This window comes from Pyrgilauda ruficollis, unplaced genomic scaffold (assembly GCF_017590135.1).
Source record: "Pyrgilauda ruficollis isolate IOZ18807 unplaced genomic scaffold, ASM1759013v1 scaffold5, whole genome shotgun sequence".
Classification (NCBI taxonomy): Eukaryota; Metazoa; Chordata; class Aves; order Passeriformes; family Passeridae; genus Pyrgilauda; species Pyrgilauda ruficollis.
Window position 1 is genome coordinate 8269052 of NW_024526599.1, and position 19135 is coordinate 8288186.

General features: G+C 38.3%; 1 protein-coding gene across 1 annotated transcript in view; it reads right to left on the reverse strand.

Annotated features, from left to right (window-relative positions):
- The window catches only part of MARCHF1 (membrane associated ring-CH-type finger 1), an 83505-nt gene continuing 64370 nt past the window's right edge, over positions 1–19135 (reverse strand). The window contains exons 4-6 of the mRNA XM_041479961.1: positions 18784–18964; positions 2648–2795; positions 1–410 (exon numbers count right to left, since the gene is read on the reverse strand). Of these exons, the coding sequence (XP_041335895.1) occupies positions 109–410; positions 2648–2795; positions 18784–18964 (631 nt within the window). The 3' untranslated portion in view covers positions 1–108. The remainder of the gene's footprint in view (positions 411–2647; positions 2796–18783; positions 18965–19135) is intronic.

Below are 19135 nucleotides of genomic sequence, written 5' to 3' on the forward strand. Positions count from 1 at the left end.
GGTCTTCTTTAACTGAAAAAATGCACAGTCATTTCTACTTTCTTGTAGCATTTGTAGTGTAGCAGACACTACAGCTTACTCTGCAAGGAAGAAGCAATGCTGTCCGTGTCAAACTGGCATGACCTCCGACGTCGCCTCTTCCGCCGCCGGCTGAGAGTTTGTACCTGTCTGTGCTACTGGCACCACCACCGCGTCCTTCACCTCCGAGGGCTGAGTGCACGGAGAGCTTTTCTCCTCCAGTTTTTTGATGGTGTCTGGGCAGTTCTGAACAAAGATCACTCTGTTGTAGGCTTTCAACCTGCGCCACAGCTGGACGTAAACCTTACACTGCACATACATGAAGACCAGGCCTCCTGTGAATCCAATGGCCACCACAACGAGTTTTGTCCAAAACGGCCATTCGAGGACACCTTTGAAATAGGAAGTTTATATTATAAATTGAATATCAAGCACTGTTTCAGTAATGTCTATGAAAATAAGCCACTGGCTAAGAATGCCTGGGTATGTGCACGCTATTGGGGCAGTTGTGGCTCTAGAAAATAGATGGGGTTTCCTATTCCATGGGCTGGCCAAGAAACTGCCCATGGAACAGGAAACTGCTTCCTACTTTTAACTGATTTGACCACCATTTAGTCAAATAAATCAACCAAAAAATCAATGCCACTCTCAAAATCTTTCTTTCAGGATTTCTTTCACCTTTTACCATTAAAGATAGGCTGCTGCTGCTTCTGTGGTAACATCTTTTTTTATTAACTGGTATGGGACAGAGAGTTTTGTATCTTTCATTTTTTTCCAGGACTGCCATGTTTTCAGACTTGAGCTTTCTTAGGAGAAAGGTCAGCTGAACCTAGACCTGTTTCTTCAAGCAGAATAAATATACGTTAAACTTGATTCCTTTCCACTGGTGCCATAAAAATTCTAGAATATTTTAAATATACTTTAAATCCACTTTTCTGTAAACCAGTGTCAGGTTTAGCAATGAAAGGGTTTGCATCATATACTTCGCTAAAGAGAAAAATAACCCAACCCCTTAAATAATTTGAGTAGCCATTTAAAATGTGATTTTTAAAGTAGAATATTAACAAACAATACTAGTATTATTCAGGGTTTCAATTTTTCTCCTTCTCCAAATATGTTTATAAAGTGTTTTTCCTCCAGTGCTTACTTGTCTTTGCCTTGGCAATTCCCATTTAAAGAGACAAAATGGGGAATAAAGCAAACTACATATATGTCCCTCTTATTCCCCACAAATACATGTTCGCTTTTGTAACAGTACTTTCCCCTGCAACAAACAAATTTTGGACCAAAAGTGTCCTCTTCACACTTACTTCTGCATGTTGTAAGTAGCTCCAGGGCATCTCTTTGTCCATTTTTTAGTGTAAAGAATCAACCACTACATTTGGCAAATACTGAATGCTATACAAATCATAAATGCTTTTTGAGCCTACCAGGAATAATTAACATGATTCTTATGCATTGTGTGTAACAACAAAACTCCCTGTTAGCTGTTTTGTTATGGAAATTCAGCTAATCTACAGAAATAGCTTCCCCTTTGTAATGAGTAGGGTGATGTAGTTGTACTCATAAACAGAAATTCAAAGCCATCCCTAGTCCTGTCCTCTGGGCCAGGTTTTTTGAGATAAAAACAAGGTTACCCATTTCAAAAGAATTCAAAACAAGACTTTGTAGTGTGTATTCATCTGTGACTTTCTGAGGTTTGTTGCTTATTTTCCTCTCTAAGGCAAGAAAGGCAAGCATCAGGAGTATCATCAAATATTTATCTAACTAGCAAGGCACAAAGCTCCACCTGTTTTGTTTTCCATGTTAACTTTGGAATATAACACAAAGCTAGAGACCTTTGTTCCTCTAGGGTGCTTAAATTCAATTCAGATCAAAACTCAAAACTGACTTTTTATCGTCACATTTAAGACTGAATTTAAGATCAAATAAACTTAGATTTGAAATGGAAAACAGTAGTTAAATTTAGGATATATTTTCCACATATGCTAAGTATGGCTCTTACTGACATTAAGCATGCATTTTTTTACACGTGTCCAGTTGGATTTTCAGTATCTCTGCAGACAGAGTCTCATGACTCCTCTGTTCCAGCACGTAACCAATAAATACAGCTGGAACATGGACATTCACAGTGAAATTCTATTTGAAAGGACACAGGAATGGCTTTCCATGCTATCAAGTCCCACATGAAGGACTAAAACAAATGGAAAACAGTCTCTTGGAAGTTTGTATTAGGAAGGCTGTAAATTAAGAGGCTCTACTGTACTTTACGTCCTATCAAAATTCAAGTGATTAATATAAATAAATTACTATTTAAGGACCTGAACTTGCACTGAGCTGTTTGAACTTGACTCATCTTTTTGCCTGAGCCTTAGAATTATCTAGATAATGGGAGATTAACCCAGAAAGAACCAGCAGGCCAGTTAAGCTGCTGTAATGATTACACAAAGTAGAGCTCTCTCTGCTGGGGCATAAGGTAAGACTGACGCATTCAGAAGTTCTGCATTAAAGCCTCTGGTGTAGGCATGTGAGCTGTTATTTAAGAACAGAATGTGACTGGTTACAGAGCTGCCTTTCAAAGCCAGGCACTGCATTACCAGCAGCACTGAAGAAGGTAAAAGATACTTACCGTTATCATTGCCTTGTTTAATTTCTTCAGCCGTTCTGTCAATTAAAACATACAATGACCAAACAACACAGGTAATTGCAATTATATGGAATGTGACTGAACAAACGATTTTTCTCCTCTCACTTGTTGTCATCTGTAATTTCTCCCACTGGAAAAAAAAAAAAAAAAAGTAATTAAAAAACCTGACTGGTAAAATTTTACATTAAACTGATTAGGCCATTGTGGCTCCTTCTACCCAAACCACAAGCAGTAATAAAATTAACAAATCCTTTAGTTTTGGTAATATGCATTACAGGAGTGTGTCCGTTGTCCCTGTTAAATTCAAAATTATCTCATTTTCACAGATTCAGAGGAATGAAGAATACTGTTCTGTTTCTGTCTGCTTGTGAATGATATCCTAAGTAATTTCATTACAGTACAGCCATAAGATGTTAACAGACAGATAAAAAGATTAACATTTACTTTAAATTTGCATTTCTGGTGGTGAGAAGAAAAAGCCTAAACATCTGTTTGCAATATGTATTAAAATTATAGGAATACAGCTATGGAACAGTCTTCCCATAAAATAAAAGCACAGGAAATGCAACTGCATTGAGGATTAAATTCAATAAACTCAAAAATATGATTACATGGAAATGATCATATGATAGCAGCCAAATAGCCTCAGTAATGCAAGGAGGATCTTCCAGGCACGTGTTTGTGAATTATGGTGCTAAATCCTGGCTTAAGTTAAGGCTATTTTAAGATGAAATAGGCTATTCTCTGCAATTGAACAATGCAGCTCTTGAGGTGATTTTTTTTAATCTCACTTGTGACATGGGGTTTTTTCCCAGCACTTGTTCAAAACAAAACCCTTCTCTCCTAAAACATTTGCTTTTGAAAACAGATGAAAGAACGGAGCACTTAAAAGGAAAACGCCTCAATTCTGATGGATAATCTTGGAGCCAGTACTGGCATCTGAGGAAGGAAAGCAGTACAAAGCATGAGATTCGAGTGCCACCTCGCTGTGGCTCTGTGAACACTGGACTGAGCTGCACTCAGCTCGGTGACACAGCACTGCTGTCACCTGCTACAGCCAGGACAGCAGCCACAGCCTCTGCAGAGCACTGCCATGCTGCTCATTTACTGCCAAGCTGGGAGTTTGTCTTGGTTTTCCTTGTTTGGTTTTTGGATTGTTTTGGTTTTATTAGCTGTTTTCACTGTTTGGGATTTTTTAAAATTTTGTTTCCGGGCAGTAACAAATTTTTCTAAATTCCTTAAGGCTAGGGCTGGAGATGCCATCCAAGCTAGATATTTAGCCTTTAACCTAAACCAACATAGCCATTCTCCTCTGAACATTCTCTGCAGTCACATTATGTTTTGAAGAAGCACAGCTGCAGTAAAACCTGAGGAGGGTCAGTGTCATGTCACCAAGGGGAATAACTCTCAGAAATACTTAATCCTGCTTGTAGAGCAGGACATACCAGGCCAAAGAAACACCAGTTTTTAATGGCAGCTAAATCTTACATGTTTCAGAGCTGTTGCCTCAAAACACAATCTCTAGAACATTTTCTAGCCCTTGTCAAAATTCTATGAATCACAGAATACTTTGGCTTGGAAGGGACCTTAAGAGTCATCCAGTCCAGCCCCCCTGCAATGAGCAGGCACATCTGCAATTAGACCAGCCTGCTCAGAGCCCCATCCAACTTGACCATAATGTTTCCCAGGATGGGGCACCTACTACTTCCCTGGACAACCTGTTCCACTTTTTCACCATTCTCATAATAAGAAGTTTCTTCTAAATGTAGTCTAGATACACTTTTTTTTTTCTTTTCTTTTTTTTTTTTTGTTTTTTTGTTTTGTTTTGTTTAAAACACTTACCCCTTGTACCACTGTAACAAGTCCTGCTAAAAAAAGTTTGCTTTATCTTTCTTACAGGCCCCATTTAGGTACTGGAAGGCCACAATAAGGTCTTGAAGCCTTTTCTCCAGGCTGAACAACCCCACTTGTCAGCTTTTCCTCATAGGAGAGGTGCTCAGCCCTCTGATCCTTTTTTGTGGCCTCTTGTGGACTCTCTCCAACATGACCTCAGTGGGCACCCCAGAGCTGGATGCAGCAGCCCTGGTGAGGTCTCTCAAGAATCACTTCTCCCACGCTTCATGAACACAAAGCATAAATAGCTGTTTAGAAAAATGTAAATATTTTCTGAGTAATATACAAAAAGTCAGGGCCATTGGCTTATTTATTAGCTGAGACCTCATTTCAGTTTCTGATACATCTACTTTTGAGTGAAAACTAAGCTTGCTGGGTTTTGTATGGCAGTCTGGAAAAATGGGAGTAATAAAAAGGTTTGTTTTGGTTTTCTTTTAAGTAATAACCCCCCAAACTTCATATTCATTACAGATCATGTAGGTAATATTCAGTGGTCAGACCAGACAGTATGTGGCATTATCAGTCTTATACCACTACAGTCACCAGGTTACACAGCCTTTGACCTGGAGATTTTCGGTTTTTTGCAGTGAAAATTCAATTCAAGTCTTCTAACAGACTTTCTTTCCAAAGAAAGAAACCTTGTCTTTGTCCAGGTGGAAGAAAGAATTTTACCTTAACCCTTCACTTACCTGTGGACGCATTGTGAGAGATAACATACAATAATGAACAAAGATGTGTTCTTAAATAGATTTTGTCTGTTATCTCAACTTTGATGCTACACCATTTGGTCTGTTGGAGAGAAGACTCTCAAAATTTTCATAGTCATGTATATGTGCTGTTTCTTTATAGCCATTTTGCTCTCTAACATACTCAAAAGCCTTCGTGTAGATCTTAATGCCCAGGCAAAGACAAATGCTGGTCCCATTAGTCTAAATGTAAACATTGGTAGGTGGAAAAAAATCAAACAACCAACAAAATCAGCCAACCAACAGGCAGGATAGGTAAATAAAGGTTCAAAAACACACTACAATACCAGCTCACCGAGTTCTGCTGAGATTTACAAGAAAGGTATCTCAGGAGATGAAGCCAGCAGAAATTGGCTGAAGCAGGCCTTTTTGCTAACATCCCGTGATCAAATCCAGCCAGAAGGCAAGCCAAGGCCTACTGGACTCTGCTTCTTCCTCCAGCTGGCCCCTCTTTTTCTCCCACAAGAGCCTGCCTTGCCTGCCCTGCCTGCCTGTCTGTTCTATCCACACACTCATTACCACAGCAGACAGAAGGTGGCTGCCAAGACACTGGGAGAGGTCACCAGGGCACAGGTCATTATGGGACTGGGAGATTGTAGAATATCTCGTACTCCCAGTTTGGGATACAGGAAAGGAGTAAGGTCCAAGGAGAGACTCCATCTGTCATGGACAGTTACCTGGGAGCATTTTACAGCACTTAGCATGCTTCAAAGCTGCTCTTTTGTTTTGCCCTGCCCTTGCTGCAGTCATAATTCTCTCAACTATGGTGATGATGAGCTGAACTCAGAAGAAAAAAAACAATTAAACTTTGTGCTGCACTTCTGGTGATCCCAGTGGTAGCTGATGTAACTTCCCCATCCTACTCATGTATTTTAGATTGGCTGAACAGAGAGTACTTTGTGACTAGATGAATCATGCTGTACTACATGAGTGATGTTAGTAGATGAGCCAGCAATTTATGTCATCCTGCAGCAGAAAAGTGCAATTCCCTATTTTAGGATTTTTGCAATAGGCTTGTATCAAAAAATTAACAGTTTTAGCACGGACTTGCTTGGACAAAAGCACAGTTATGTGAAATAAAAATTGCTCGAAAATCCCCAACAAAGGATGAGACAACAATGTAATGAACAATGAAAGCATCAGCCCCTTTTACTTTTGCTTTGTAGTCCAGGACTTGATACAGCCTAAAGTCGTGTGGGGAATTTTGGAAGGCTGCCTTTCATGTCACACAGTGCATTAATGCCTCCTTAACCTCTGATAAATTCATCCCTGCTGTGTTTTCAAGCTCCTGCAGTTTTCACGGCTTTCCACATTCATAATAGAAAGATAAAAATAAATTGTGTCATGTTTTATTATCTTCATCAGTGATCTCCACGAAAATACAGCAATCAGGGTGATGACACTGTGACACGCCATGGATAGAATATCAGATGCTACCAAGAACAGAAAACAGCACAAAATTAAGTACACAGATGCAATTTTCTTTGAGAATTTAGATCTTAATGCTCCTAAGGTGCTTTAGATACTGTAATGACAGAAATAAATGGTAGCAGCCAGAGGAGACATTTATAATGACTTCCAAATTATTTAGTCACTAAGTTCATAGAAAAAGCTGTAGTTTTTGCCCAGCCCCCTACAAAACACCCCTTCACCGTTGTCCATCCAATTGTCACACCCACGGATTCTGTAATCCTGGCAGCAATACAAACACAGACTGGAAATCATCACAAATGCAGATGGTTTAATGTCCTGCAAGCAACCGCATGAATATCATAATACTCCACAGAACAGGTGTGCTAGAACACTTTGTAACATCTAACCGGAACCCAAAGATCTTTTAAACAAATCGCCAAATAAATCCAAAGTGTAACAAAAATCCACATGTGTCTCCAGCAGAAAGCTTGGAATATCCCCACTCCCCTTTTTATTTTCTGAATAAGCTTTCCGAACAAGTGGCTTGCACTGTGCTCTGAAAACCACTGGAGGGTGGTAGGAGACTGCCTGACTCACAGGTTCCCAGCAAGAATGGAAAGAAGCTGGACTGTAAATGTGATCAGAAACAGTCGTCCCACCCCAAATACTACTTACAGCTGCTTCTAAGACACATCGTGCATCTCAGCTGGAATTCCTACGCTTTACTGCCAGAGAAGTTTGGAATAATCTTTAAAGTGGCAGCTGTAAAACTGTACCCTATTCTAGGTTTCTACCTCATGTTTTGCTTTTGTTTCCTAAAGAAAATTTCACTCAAACTTCAAGAGAATGGTTACTGATTTCAAATTCCACTCTTGTAATTACAAAACGTAGTCACGGGTCTTCTGGGGAAATAAAAAAAAAAAATTTAAAAAACCCCACCAAACCCTAAAACATACAGGGAACTTTAAATCATGTGTAGCCAACCACTTCCTTTCCTGTAAAGTAGTTTGAGAAAATCTCTGATATTTATTTTAAAGAACAAAAATCTACCTCCCTGCATACCACTTCTAATAAAAGCTTGATTAATCAATATGCAACAAGTAATTACATATACTTTCTTTAGTATTCTCTGAAAACACTCCTTGTGAGTGTGGGGGTGCTGCTTCATGTCCTACATACCAACAGAAGCAAATCTGCAATTTTAATCTGCAATTTTAATTCCCTCCACACATTACGCTTTCTGCAAAATGGTTTCATGATGGCCAATGCAGAACCGAAAGCTCCACACTGCTCCCACAAAAGCTGTCCCCACACCTCTCAGTGGCACTTAGCAAACTCTGCTGCCTGGGTTTCCTTTCCCCACCTCTGCACTGTCCATTTGCTGCCTGCCTGCTCCCATCCACCACTCCGTGCCCACGTGTTGCCCCCTGTCCGTGGTAATATTCTGTCACGCTGGCTACAGATTTTTGTCTACACTGATGTCCTGAGGCAACTGCAGTTCTACTGCAGGTTTGCAGATTCACACCTCTACAGCTGAAGGTCTCTCTGCTGCAGGGGCTCAGCACTGAGGATGCCAAATATTGAAGGTGAAGTTAATGGGCTGCTTTGCAACATATGATGAATGCCTGCACTTTTTAACCCCTGGGTATTTTCAGAAACCGTGTTTTAAAAATTGCATGTAAGGAGGTCTGACAGGAGAAGCTGGTATGGGGGGAATATTGCTAATGTTAAATATTTTTTGTGACATTTTTCTGCCTATCCATCATTTAGCAGAAAAATGCCTATGTATAATGTAAACAACACCCACAGGTGGAAGAATTTCTGCTCTCACCTAGAGCTAAAGTCATGATGCAATATTTTTTGAATTCTTTCTACAGTCTGAAGAAATACTTTCAGCCAAACTTTGTCTTAGAGTAATTATGCCAGCAAAATAAAGGCTAAAATTATTTACTAGAGGCTGTTGTAGAAACTGCACTCTGCACACAGACTTAAAAACACACAGGAAAAGGTCTTTCTTATCTGAAATTGAACCCAAAGGATTTAGCCAGCACTTTTGAAAAAGAACTGGTTCCGTGTATGCTGAAGTGAACTGAGCAGTGAAGATATGTCAACAGTGTGAACATGTAGCTCAGAGTTATTTATATTAGGGAGGGTTTTCTGGTCACTTGTTGCAGTACTAATTGGCTCAGGCTCCACAGTGAGCTGTCAACCTACCAGCTGGAGGAAAGCAGCTGCCATTGCAGTTTTCGGAATGGAATTTGTGCAGTGGGTGGAAGAGGAAGAAATAATAGTAATAAAGGACAAGAGGGCTCCACTCATGTTGGGAGAACAAAATAGCCTTGCAGAAACTGGAAGTGCTCGTAAGAGATGAGACTTCAAACGTTGTTTTTGAATAAAAGCATTCTGGGCCTCTCTGTGACATCTAAACAACATGTGGTTCCAGCCTGTACCGTGGGGACAAGGCATGTGTCCCCACATCCTGCTCCAATGTGAGAAGTGCCCCTCAGTCCAACAGAATGAGCCAGGTCTGACGGCTGACAAGAGAAGGGTTTGGGCCATGAAAACACCTACACTGTCTTCTTTTCCCCAAACACATCCAGAGAGAAGCAAGAACGGAGCAGGTTCACAGAAAATACAGAAAACATATTTGTCATCACCTTTTTTCAAAAGATGTATCCCAGAGAAGAAACTCTTGTAAGGATAAAGAACAGAAGACCATAATTTGACCCCTGCTGTGTTAATTGCTGAACAAGGAAAAGAAAAGAATTTTTAAAATCCCATGTCACCTGGTGGATCATATGGCTCTATCTATGCACAACCCTACCTCCATCTAGTTAGCTCATCAGATGTTCTAGTATAGATCATTGTCTGGCAAACCTGTCTGAAGTTTGCTCAAAATCTATTTCTCTCCCTTAGGAGATACTAAACAAACCTGTCCAGAATTCAAAAGAATGTCTGTGGTGTATTTAAAACACCTATTAAAAAATTTAAACTGAATCAGAAATGGGTGCATTTCTGAAGACAAACACATTTACTTCACTTTTGTATGATATGCATATCTAGAGCAATAAAAGAAATACATAATGAAAAATCTCACTTTGATGAACACCTTAAGATTATCATCTGCAAACTAATAATTCAGTTTTATCATAACCAAGATGGCATCTTATTTCTTTTTTGTGACAATTAAAACAGACTTAAGTGATATAATCAGCATGCACTCTTCAGAAGCTTATGCAATGTTTTGCTGTGTACGTTATCAATTAGCAAAGCCTCAAAAAATGTAAAAGAGAAGTGTAGAAATTAAGTAATTCAAGAATATCATTTCTAAAATGGAGTAGCTGTTTTTGCAATATGAAAGTGGTATTGAGGATACTTGTCATTTACCAGCTAAAAGAACTTCAGTACCTATATCCTAATCATCCCAACAGAGACTAACAAAAAAAAAAAAAAAAAAAAAAAAAAACCAATAAAAAACCCAAACCAAAACCAAACCAAACTAAAAAACAAAAAAACCCACAAAACAAAATACAACACCTATGCTTCGGAAATACAGGACTTCATGGCCCTCTCATCCAGTGCTCTGTCTCGGACAGAGGCCAACACCAGATGCTTTGGAGAGATGTGCAAGAAACCCTGTGGGAAGTAATTACAGCATTTGCTTTACATCAATATATAGAATGCAAAAGTACGTGACCAAGTGTTTACTTTCCAAGCATCTTCTTTGAATGCTGAAGACATCAACCAATCTTTTGTTCAATAGAGCCTTCAGTGCTATCATGAACTCCTCATTCACAAGTATTTTTCTTTTCTTGCCTTGTAAGACCTTTAAGAAAAAGATCACTATCTCTGAGCACAGTACAATTTAGCCACCTTATCTAGAAAATAATCCTGGCAGAGAAACTGCAGGTAAAACATTTAACCACTGATCAGGAGTGAACTACCACCATAATGTAAACTATGGGGAGTATCTGGTACTATGAACAAGAGGCACATATCTAGAACTCTAGAAAATAATTACTTCAGGTATCTGGGCATATGACTTTACTAGTCAAAAATCAAAACAGAAGCTACATGTTGGTAACCCATAAAGAAACAGGGATAAAAGGGGTAGAATCTATGTCTCCATTAACTTTTATCACATTTAGTCAAGAACAGAAACAGATGCTACTGTTGTCTGCTCTCCCTACAGCACTTCTGTGATCGTTGTATCAAAGGATCTAGTTTGTCACTTTTGTTCTCTTTGCAGCTGTCGACTTCTGCCTCTGTCTACTCTCTATTTCCAAAAGAGCAGCATATCTAATTGAAGGCACGACATTTGCTCCAGTCACTAAGTAGCAAATACCTTTAAATCACAGTCCAGTCCTCAAACAACTTAGACACATACACACACAACGAAAACCATTAAAAAAATCCATCAGTCGAACTGCCATACCACAAGAGCACAGACCATAATTCTGCTGCAACACCAGTTATGCTGAGATTTCCCTTTCTGACCAAAGCAGGTAGGGCTGCTGCATTTTGTGGTATGTATTCCAGAGGCAATATAAAAGCAGCCATGACATAGGCTCAGTAGTGGACTTGAGATGGATTCTGCTGGGGTCAAAGCAACCACAAGTCCTTTCTCCACTACAGGAGCCGTAACAAACCATCTCCCAGCAGTCTGTGCCTGAGTCTCTGTTTCTGAATACCAAGTAGGATTTCCCTTTGCACATCTGAGTGCTTATAGTGTGATGGACGTGGACAAAAAGCTCCTACAGCATGGGAGAAATTGGAAAAGGAGAGCAATTAGAAAAACTGATATAGCAACATGCTGGAGACCAACATCCTATTACATGGTTTTGTAACCCTCTCCACTTCCTTCAGTTCTTCAGTCATGTCCAGTTGCAGGAATTTTCTCTGAAGAGATCTGTTGCTTTAAGCACTTAAAACAAGTTGTAGGATATAATTACAGTTTTGCTGGTCTTTACTTCGATTATCTTCTCTCCAGTATTCATCACAGAGCTTAATTTCTTCTATTTCAAATTGTCCAGCCTGCTGAGAATCAGTTCAAATTGTTACAAGAAGTGCTTTGGTTTAAATGTCTGTTTGCCAAAACCCTGGTATTTTTAAATACATTGTTGTTTAAACATACCTGGACATATCCTTTTTTTTGCAGCTATATACACAGTATCTACACATATGTCTGAATTTCCACGTAACAAAGATTAAAAAAAGGAGCTGATGCTTTTAGTTATCTATAAATATGGCTTTAGGAAGAATACTGACTTTCCAATGAATAGCTACAGTTGCTTTCTCTGTCTTTTAATTTTCCCACAAGAAAGATTCTTTTGATGCAATTAAATAAAATTAAAATAGAGGAAAGTTGTGCTGAGGAAAGCTATAGTAATTAAAATAAAACTACAGCCTAGTGCTCTAATAAAGAGCTGAGGGAAGCTATTCATTCTGAAAAAAAAAAAAAAAAGAGGAAATTCTAATTATTTTCCCAACAATTTTAATAAAATGCTACAGGAATAAAATTAAATTAACAAACACCACGAAACCTGAGTAAAGTAAAAATTATCCCATTTGGTTATAATTTAGATCCACTACTGGAATTTCTGTGTTCCTCATTTTTCAAAAGAAAACCCATTTTTAGCATGCATTCCACCAACAAGCAAGCATCAACCTGTGAACAGATCATTCTCACATCAATAGGTCCCAGGCAAAAAAATCTGAGGCAGGTAACAACTGTAAAATTGTACGTGTTAATTATGTGACAGATAATTGCCTGCATTAATCAGATCATGAATAGCAGCCCTCTCCCATGGGAGCTGGTAAAGTTCCTAACTTCAAAATTAAACAGTAAAAATGGCATTCTTAAAAAACTCCATGAATCACAATGACTGGTTTAGGTCAATGCTTGGGTAGATTATGCTCTTTTAATTTCATATTACTAGCTATATGTTTTGTGTTAGCATTCCATTTACACTTGCTTTATTTGTAAAGCCAGAGATTCTCTTAATCATTGTCATGCTTCAGCCAGTCCTTCCTTGCTTATAACTATTGATGAGGTCAAGCTGTAAAACAAAACACTGAAAGGCATGAAATAAAAAAATGAAAAGGAGGCCCCAAGTTCTTAAAAAATAAGAGAGGCTGATGAACTACAGGATTGAGTAGGGCTCTCTAACTAAAATGGGAATTGAATCTTTTGATGCAAGTTGCATCTGTAAAACAACTCAGATCAAACTGTTTATTTCAGCCTCAGAAAGCACAGAAGATTTGTACCTCCCAGAGCTCATGTTCATGGGTCTGTGCAATAGTGGATAACACTACTAATACCCAGAGCAGATCAATCTCCCAAATTCCCTTTGCAAATGCTGCTAAGCAGCAAAGTAGCCAGTTTGGTTACTGGCATTTAATTAGAAGAGGACACCACTTTCATTTAATTTTCTAGTATAATATTTTTTATTTGTTTCTTAAAAGTTCAAAGCAATATCCGTACAAACATCTTGCTCTATCTCCAGGAAGGATGCAGCACATGGGGGTGTCCCAGCAAAGTGTCACAGGAAGATGTCTTTTATCAAGTCTAGGGATATGTTATGATGGTTTCAAGGTAAGAGGCACAAGAATCTTTTGTCAGAAGTCTGTGGGAACTGCTGTGTGAATAAAGCTGTGTTCTGAATGGAAGAGAAAGACACATGGAAATGGCAGGCTAGCACAAATTCTACCACCATAAGAAAGCTAAGCTCTAGTTTGTTCTTGCGGCAGAAAATGCAAGACAGCATTATTCTGTGAACTACAGCATGCCATCTTTATGCACATAAATTAGCAGTAATGCTCTATTATCCTCAAAAATTAGGAATACAACTGTCTGAACAAAGTAGTCCCTTGCATCCCCAAGGCATCACAATAGGATATAAATGCTATAGAATCATTTTTACTTTACAAGCTCTAATATACACATTGTCCCTTGAGCCCAAAGTTATTTGCTATAATGACATGATAGCCAACAAGAAAGTAATAGCTTTGTGCCTTTGTGCATACTGGTGAAGTGTCTGACCCCACATATTGCAGGCAATTATTTGAGGCTACTGATGTTTTGAGACAGTTTACTGGAAGAAAGAATGCTGGAGCAGGTTGCCTTGACGACACTATGTAGCTGCACCAGAAATCAAAGAAAAATGCAGGAGCTCCTTCTATGTTGAGGACTGCAAAATATTCATCAAATTGGGTCAAAAGGGAACTAGTCCCACAGCAAGACCTGTGCAATATTTGATAGCACTTCTTATCACGAGCATTATTAGAAAAGCAACGACAAAGCCAGGTGGTTCATACCTCACAGCACAGGGCAGTAAGAACTGAACAGCAAGCACTATGGTAATGACTGCCTAAAAGTTTGGGTTTTTTTCTTGTGAGACTCTTCTGGTAACATCTGGATCTGAGAGTTTACTCTGGAAAAAGTAGTTTCTAATGGCCAGCACTTTTGATTTCAGAGCAGTATATCACAGAAATGTCACAGCAGGTTCTATGACTTTTGGCAGTGATCACCATACTCTTAAAAAAGAAATGTAAATATGAATTACCAAGCCAGCATTGAATCAAAAGTAAAAAACACCCTTACCATATTTTGCCATCAGTGAATGTTTCAGGCATGCTATGAGTTTTTTTATATCAGCATATAAGCAAATACAGAATACTAGAGGGATAAACACTTAGAAGACACATGTACACATTCAAAATAAATAAGACCAAGTTTATTTCACGATCAGCATTTTCTTTGCTCCTGTTTAATTTAATAGAAACCTATCACTCTGTACTAAAAGAACATTCCCAGTCCTCTATTTTTGAAAAGGCATAAATTCAGATACTCTTCCTATCAGAAAGAAAATTAACCTCAACTGCTTCATAACACTTCTGTAAACAAAAAAATTGACTTGTGCTTCCTTAATGACCAAGAGCAACCACATGGTAACAATGAGCAATATTGCTTATGCCTCACATAAATAAGACTTTATTTGTAAATCATTTAAAAAATAGAATTGGGAGAGAAAATAGACATCTCTGACACCACACAATAGTCTGTTGGGATGATGCATCAAAGTAAGACATCTCATCAGATACTAGATGTCTTAAATAGACAGCAAAATTTAAATAAGAAAAGTATTTTGAAGTATAGCAAGGAACTGTTGAGAATCTCCATTTAAAGACATTTTTTTTGTTTAAGCTTCTTTTAATTTTACACTTTAATCTGTTTCATTCTCACTGTATTTTCATTCAATTCTCATTTTTACTAGTCTTCAAACACCAAATTCAAGAGGTATGAAATGCAGGTGTTAATATCTAGGATTGCATCAATTTTAAGTAAGTGTTTTTCTCAGGTTTAAGCTATTACCTGATAGAGCTCAATAAGGAACTCACACAAGCTTCAGCTTCTTACCACTTTCTAATTCCTTCTGTGATAAGTCACCCTTTAAATTCTGCATGATGGATTGCAGATGCTGAGAGGCAAAGGTACAAATGTAGCTGTATTATTTATAATGACAGACAGATGTAACAGAGACCATGAGAAATAAACCAGAAACACTAAGCAATGCTTAATATTTAATCTCTATATTTATCTGAGCTGAGTAATTAGACCTGTCCAAATATATGAAACACGTGCAATGTCTGTTGATCAATGCTTCAAAGGATTACCTCAATGCAAAGACTCACTAAAATGATTAAACTGAGTTTTATTTGATGTCTGGTGCTTTCAGGGATTCTCTAATTATATAACTGTCACACATTGGCACAAACCTATTGATTTAATACTGATTATCTTAATTCATGCTAACTTTTTATGTTCTACTTTGTCACTTATGGGTGCTAACAGATATGGCATGACATTCCAAAATGACTGTGTTATAAAACCTTAGACTTTGATAAAAAATCTGTTATGGAACATTGAAGGTGCAAGAAGGGCTGAGGCATAAATAAAAATGGTAATTAATTATTGAATTAAATAGTTTGTTTTATATTTAAATCAGGCTTTTGTGATTCTGCAAAATGCAAAACTATAGATTGCTGTAATTAAGTTTGGTTGTCTCTAATTTTTTCCCTTCAGGAGATCAGCAGCAGGAATTTTACGAAGATATTATGACAAAATTAATCATAATGAAACAATGCACAGTCAGGAACCAAATTTTAGAATGTTGTATAATAAGTGATGAGACAGATTAAAAAACAAAAAATCAGAACTGATAAAGAGATGTGACCCTTCCCCTTGTAGAATGTCACTTCAAATCCAGGTCTAATGGCCATGGAAATTGTATCATCTGGAGCTGGACAGAAAGTCACTTTAGGGGAAATAATTTCCTTTGTTTTTTTAATAAATTAGTTTCTTAGGGAATTGAATAGGCACTCCTTTCTTGAAACAAAATATATGGTCTTTTGCTTAGGAAGCATGAAAAAGATCTGTTTTCGGAACTCCTCAAAGCTTATTAGCAAAATTAATTATTTTTTGGCATAAATTTTGCTGTTCCAGTTGGCATCCAACAAAGTTGACAAGAATTGTGTTGTTTTCAGATACATAACATTCCTGCCATCATGCCAAGAGGATTGCAAAAGTTTGGAAATTTTGATTCACTGCTGACAGGCCAGACTTAGGGGACTGAAGGCTCTTGAGGTCTAGTACAGAACCAAGATTTAGCAAAACCCAAAGCTTTCAAGGTCTGGAAATCCCAGAGTCAGTAGTGTTTTCCAGATCCTACATCAGGGAGACAGGATTGTGGAGAGCTTTGGTGTTAGGAGCTGCCTGTCCCACAGAACTTTGCTCACCACCCTTTGTGCCAGTCCTTTGAAAACACAGGAACACTCCAGAACTGAGATTCTGGGCTTCATAAAAGCTGCCAAGAAATTTGACAGTGTTTCATTGGGACTTTCCACTTTTGCAAAATACATAAGGTCTGACAAAAAAAAAAAAAAAAAACCAAAAAAAAAACCTAATCAAAACAGTTTCAGTGATTTTTATAAAGGATGTTTGGGTGGAAATTTACCAGTCAGCTCTACTCATATGGCAGGTCTCATGATCACTTTTTCCTCCCTTACTTTAGCTTTGCTACAGGAGTCAAAATACTTGGTTTGCAAAACAGCTTCTCATAAACAGTTTAGTGTTTCACAAATTTGTGAATGATGGTGATGATAATGCTCACACTTAGTAAGGATCACATATTTAATTAAATGTAACACGTGAAGGGTGTCACAGTTGAATGCTATAAATGCCAAAGGACAACCAATTTTAACTTTGAAATCTTTGGGAGCTTTGGTTTCTGAAATGTGTGTGACTTACAAGAAAGGAATTATAGTTAGATGCTGGGTCCATTCCACACAAACAAGTATTTGTTAGCATTTGAAGGGAGGAATGTTACCAGCACAGACTGCCAGGCAGATAAACTACTTTTGAATAGTGGTTCAAGCAGAAACAAAAATATCCTGCCTGAAAGAAGAGGTGAATCTTTTCTATGCAGACATCTAAACCATACCTGAGAACCAATGATAAGCTGAACAAGGTGGGAATCATTAAATTAAGAAATTGCAGACTTGTAGGAATTACATTACCACTCTAAAAGGAGGAGGAGATGTGGCACTGACCACACACAGAGTTAAAACTTCTGATTTCAAGTTATGCACATATTCCACTCCTTTTCTCCTTGGTTGCTATAAATTTTGTTTCCCTTTTATAGAAGATGCTATATTATCTAACAAAACCAGGAAAAAACTTTTGTTAAAAATACCTATATCTGTGTATTCTCTTGGGAAAAGTAAGTGTTGTGAGAGTACCTGCTAGACTTTAAAGCAATTTTGTTTGAAAATAGAAACAGATAAACTGAAAAACGCCCCCAAAGATATGCAACAGGCAGGGGGGTTTTATACAATTATCTCATCCTTACATTAGTTAAATTTTATCTGCAATTACTAAAACTGAAGTAAATATAATTAAGTTTTTAGCCATCTTTTTTTTTTTTTGTTTCAATTTCTAGCATACAAGGCCAGATGTACCTGGCATTTGAGAACTTTGTCTTTCCCTATCACAAGCTTTACTTTCCAAATTAGCCCCAAATTCTTCCCTCAGAAGTGGTTTATCACCATGGATTTGATAGAAAATTCCTCTGAATGGGAAGTGTGAAGGAATTGCGTTGATTCTCTTTTCTCTGAACTACTGCTACCTGTATAAGGCCAACAAAAACAAAATGTCTTTTGCCATTAGAACGCTACTATATAGGCATATGCTAGTCCAAAGCAATAGTTGCTGTGTGTTTTTCATGTAGAAATTTATTTTAAATCAAAACTTGCCCAGCTCCAGACTGACTCAAACTTCAAAGATTCAACACGACTCCAGAAGGATGAGAGGATTTAAAAATAAAAATTTGAAGAGAAATTATCCACTCCAAAGAAAACAGAACCCACATATGTTTAATAAACTCTTCACCTTCCCTATACTGACAATCTGTGTAGCATTTTATTGATTTATCTTAGAAAACAGATGAGTGGAGATAACACACATTTGACATTCAGAATGCAAAGTCACCGTGTCTTTTAAATTCCATTAACTAATTTTAAAGGAGAAGTGATTAATTTGCCCATGAGTGCCACAGCTACAACAGATGCAGCTAAATTGACTGTGTTACTTCGTAACTGCTGTCTCCACGTGGGTATAAGCATCATTCTCAACCAGGAGTTATGGGCTTTGTGTAAAAATTGCTGGGTGAACTGGACTGTGTTACTCAGGAGCAAAACATGAAAAGATTTCTTTCTGGCTTAAAAACATGCATGACTCATAACAAAAAGCTGAAGATAGAAAGTCTAAGCCAAAAGACTATTGTTTGTGCATTTATATTGTATGTGTGAAGAAAGAGAGTCTTTAAGTCAATTTTTCTCCTGCTGAAAATTAACCAGCTTACACGTAAGAATAAAATCACCGTGACTGATTACCAACAGCACATACAAAGCCATTCTGGACAGATGTTTCTTTAACTGTGCTTGCAATTCCCACAGCCATCCTGGAGCTCTGACACCTGAGGATAATTAGACTCCAAAGCAGCCTACCTTCCGGAGGGGCTTGAGTTTGGTCTCCATGATGAAGTCGTACTTGCAGAGCTCGCAGCAGCGCGTGTCCGAGCTCTTGATCCACTGGTGCAGGCAGGCCTGGTGGACAAAGCGCAGCGTCCCCGTGCAGCGACACGGCGTGATGAGGGGGCTTTCATCATCTCCCTCACAGTGACAGATCCTGACAGGAAGGACAGCAAGAGCGAGTGAGCCAACCTGCCAACCAGCAGTGCAAAGGCACTGCCTTATTTACACTGCTTTCTCATCTTCACGCTTGACATTCAAAAGATGCCAGGTATATGACCTTTCAGATGGAGGCCCAGGAACCTTCTCCTTGTTCCTTTCTGCCATT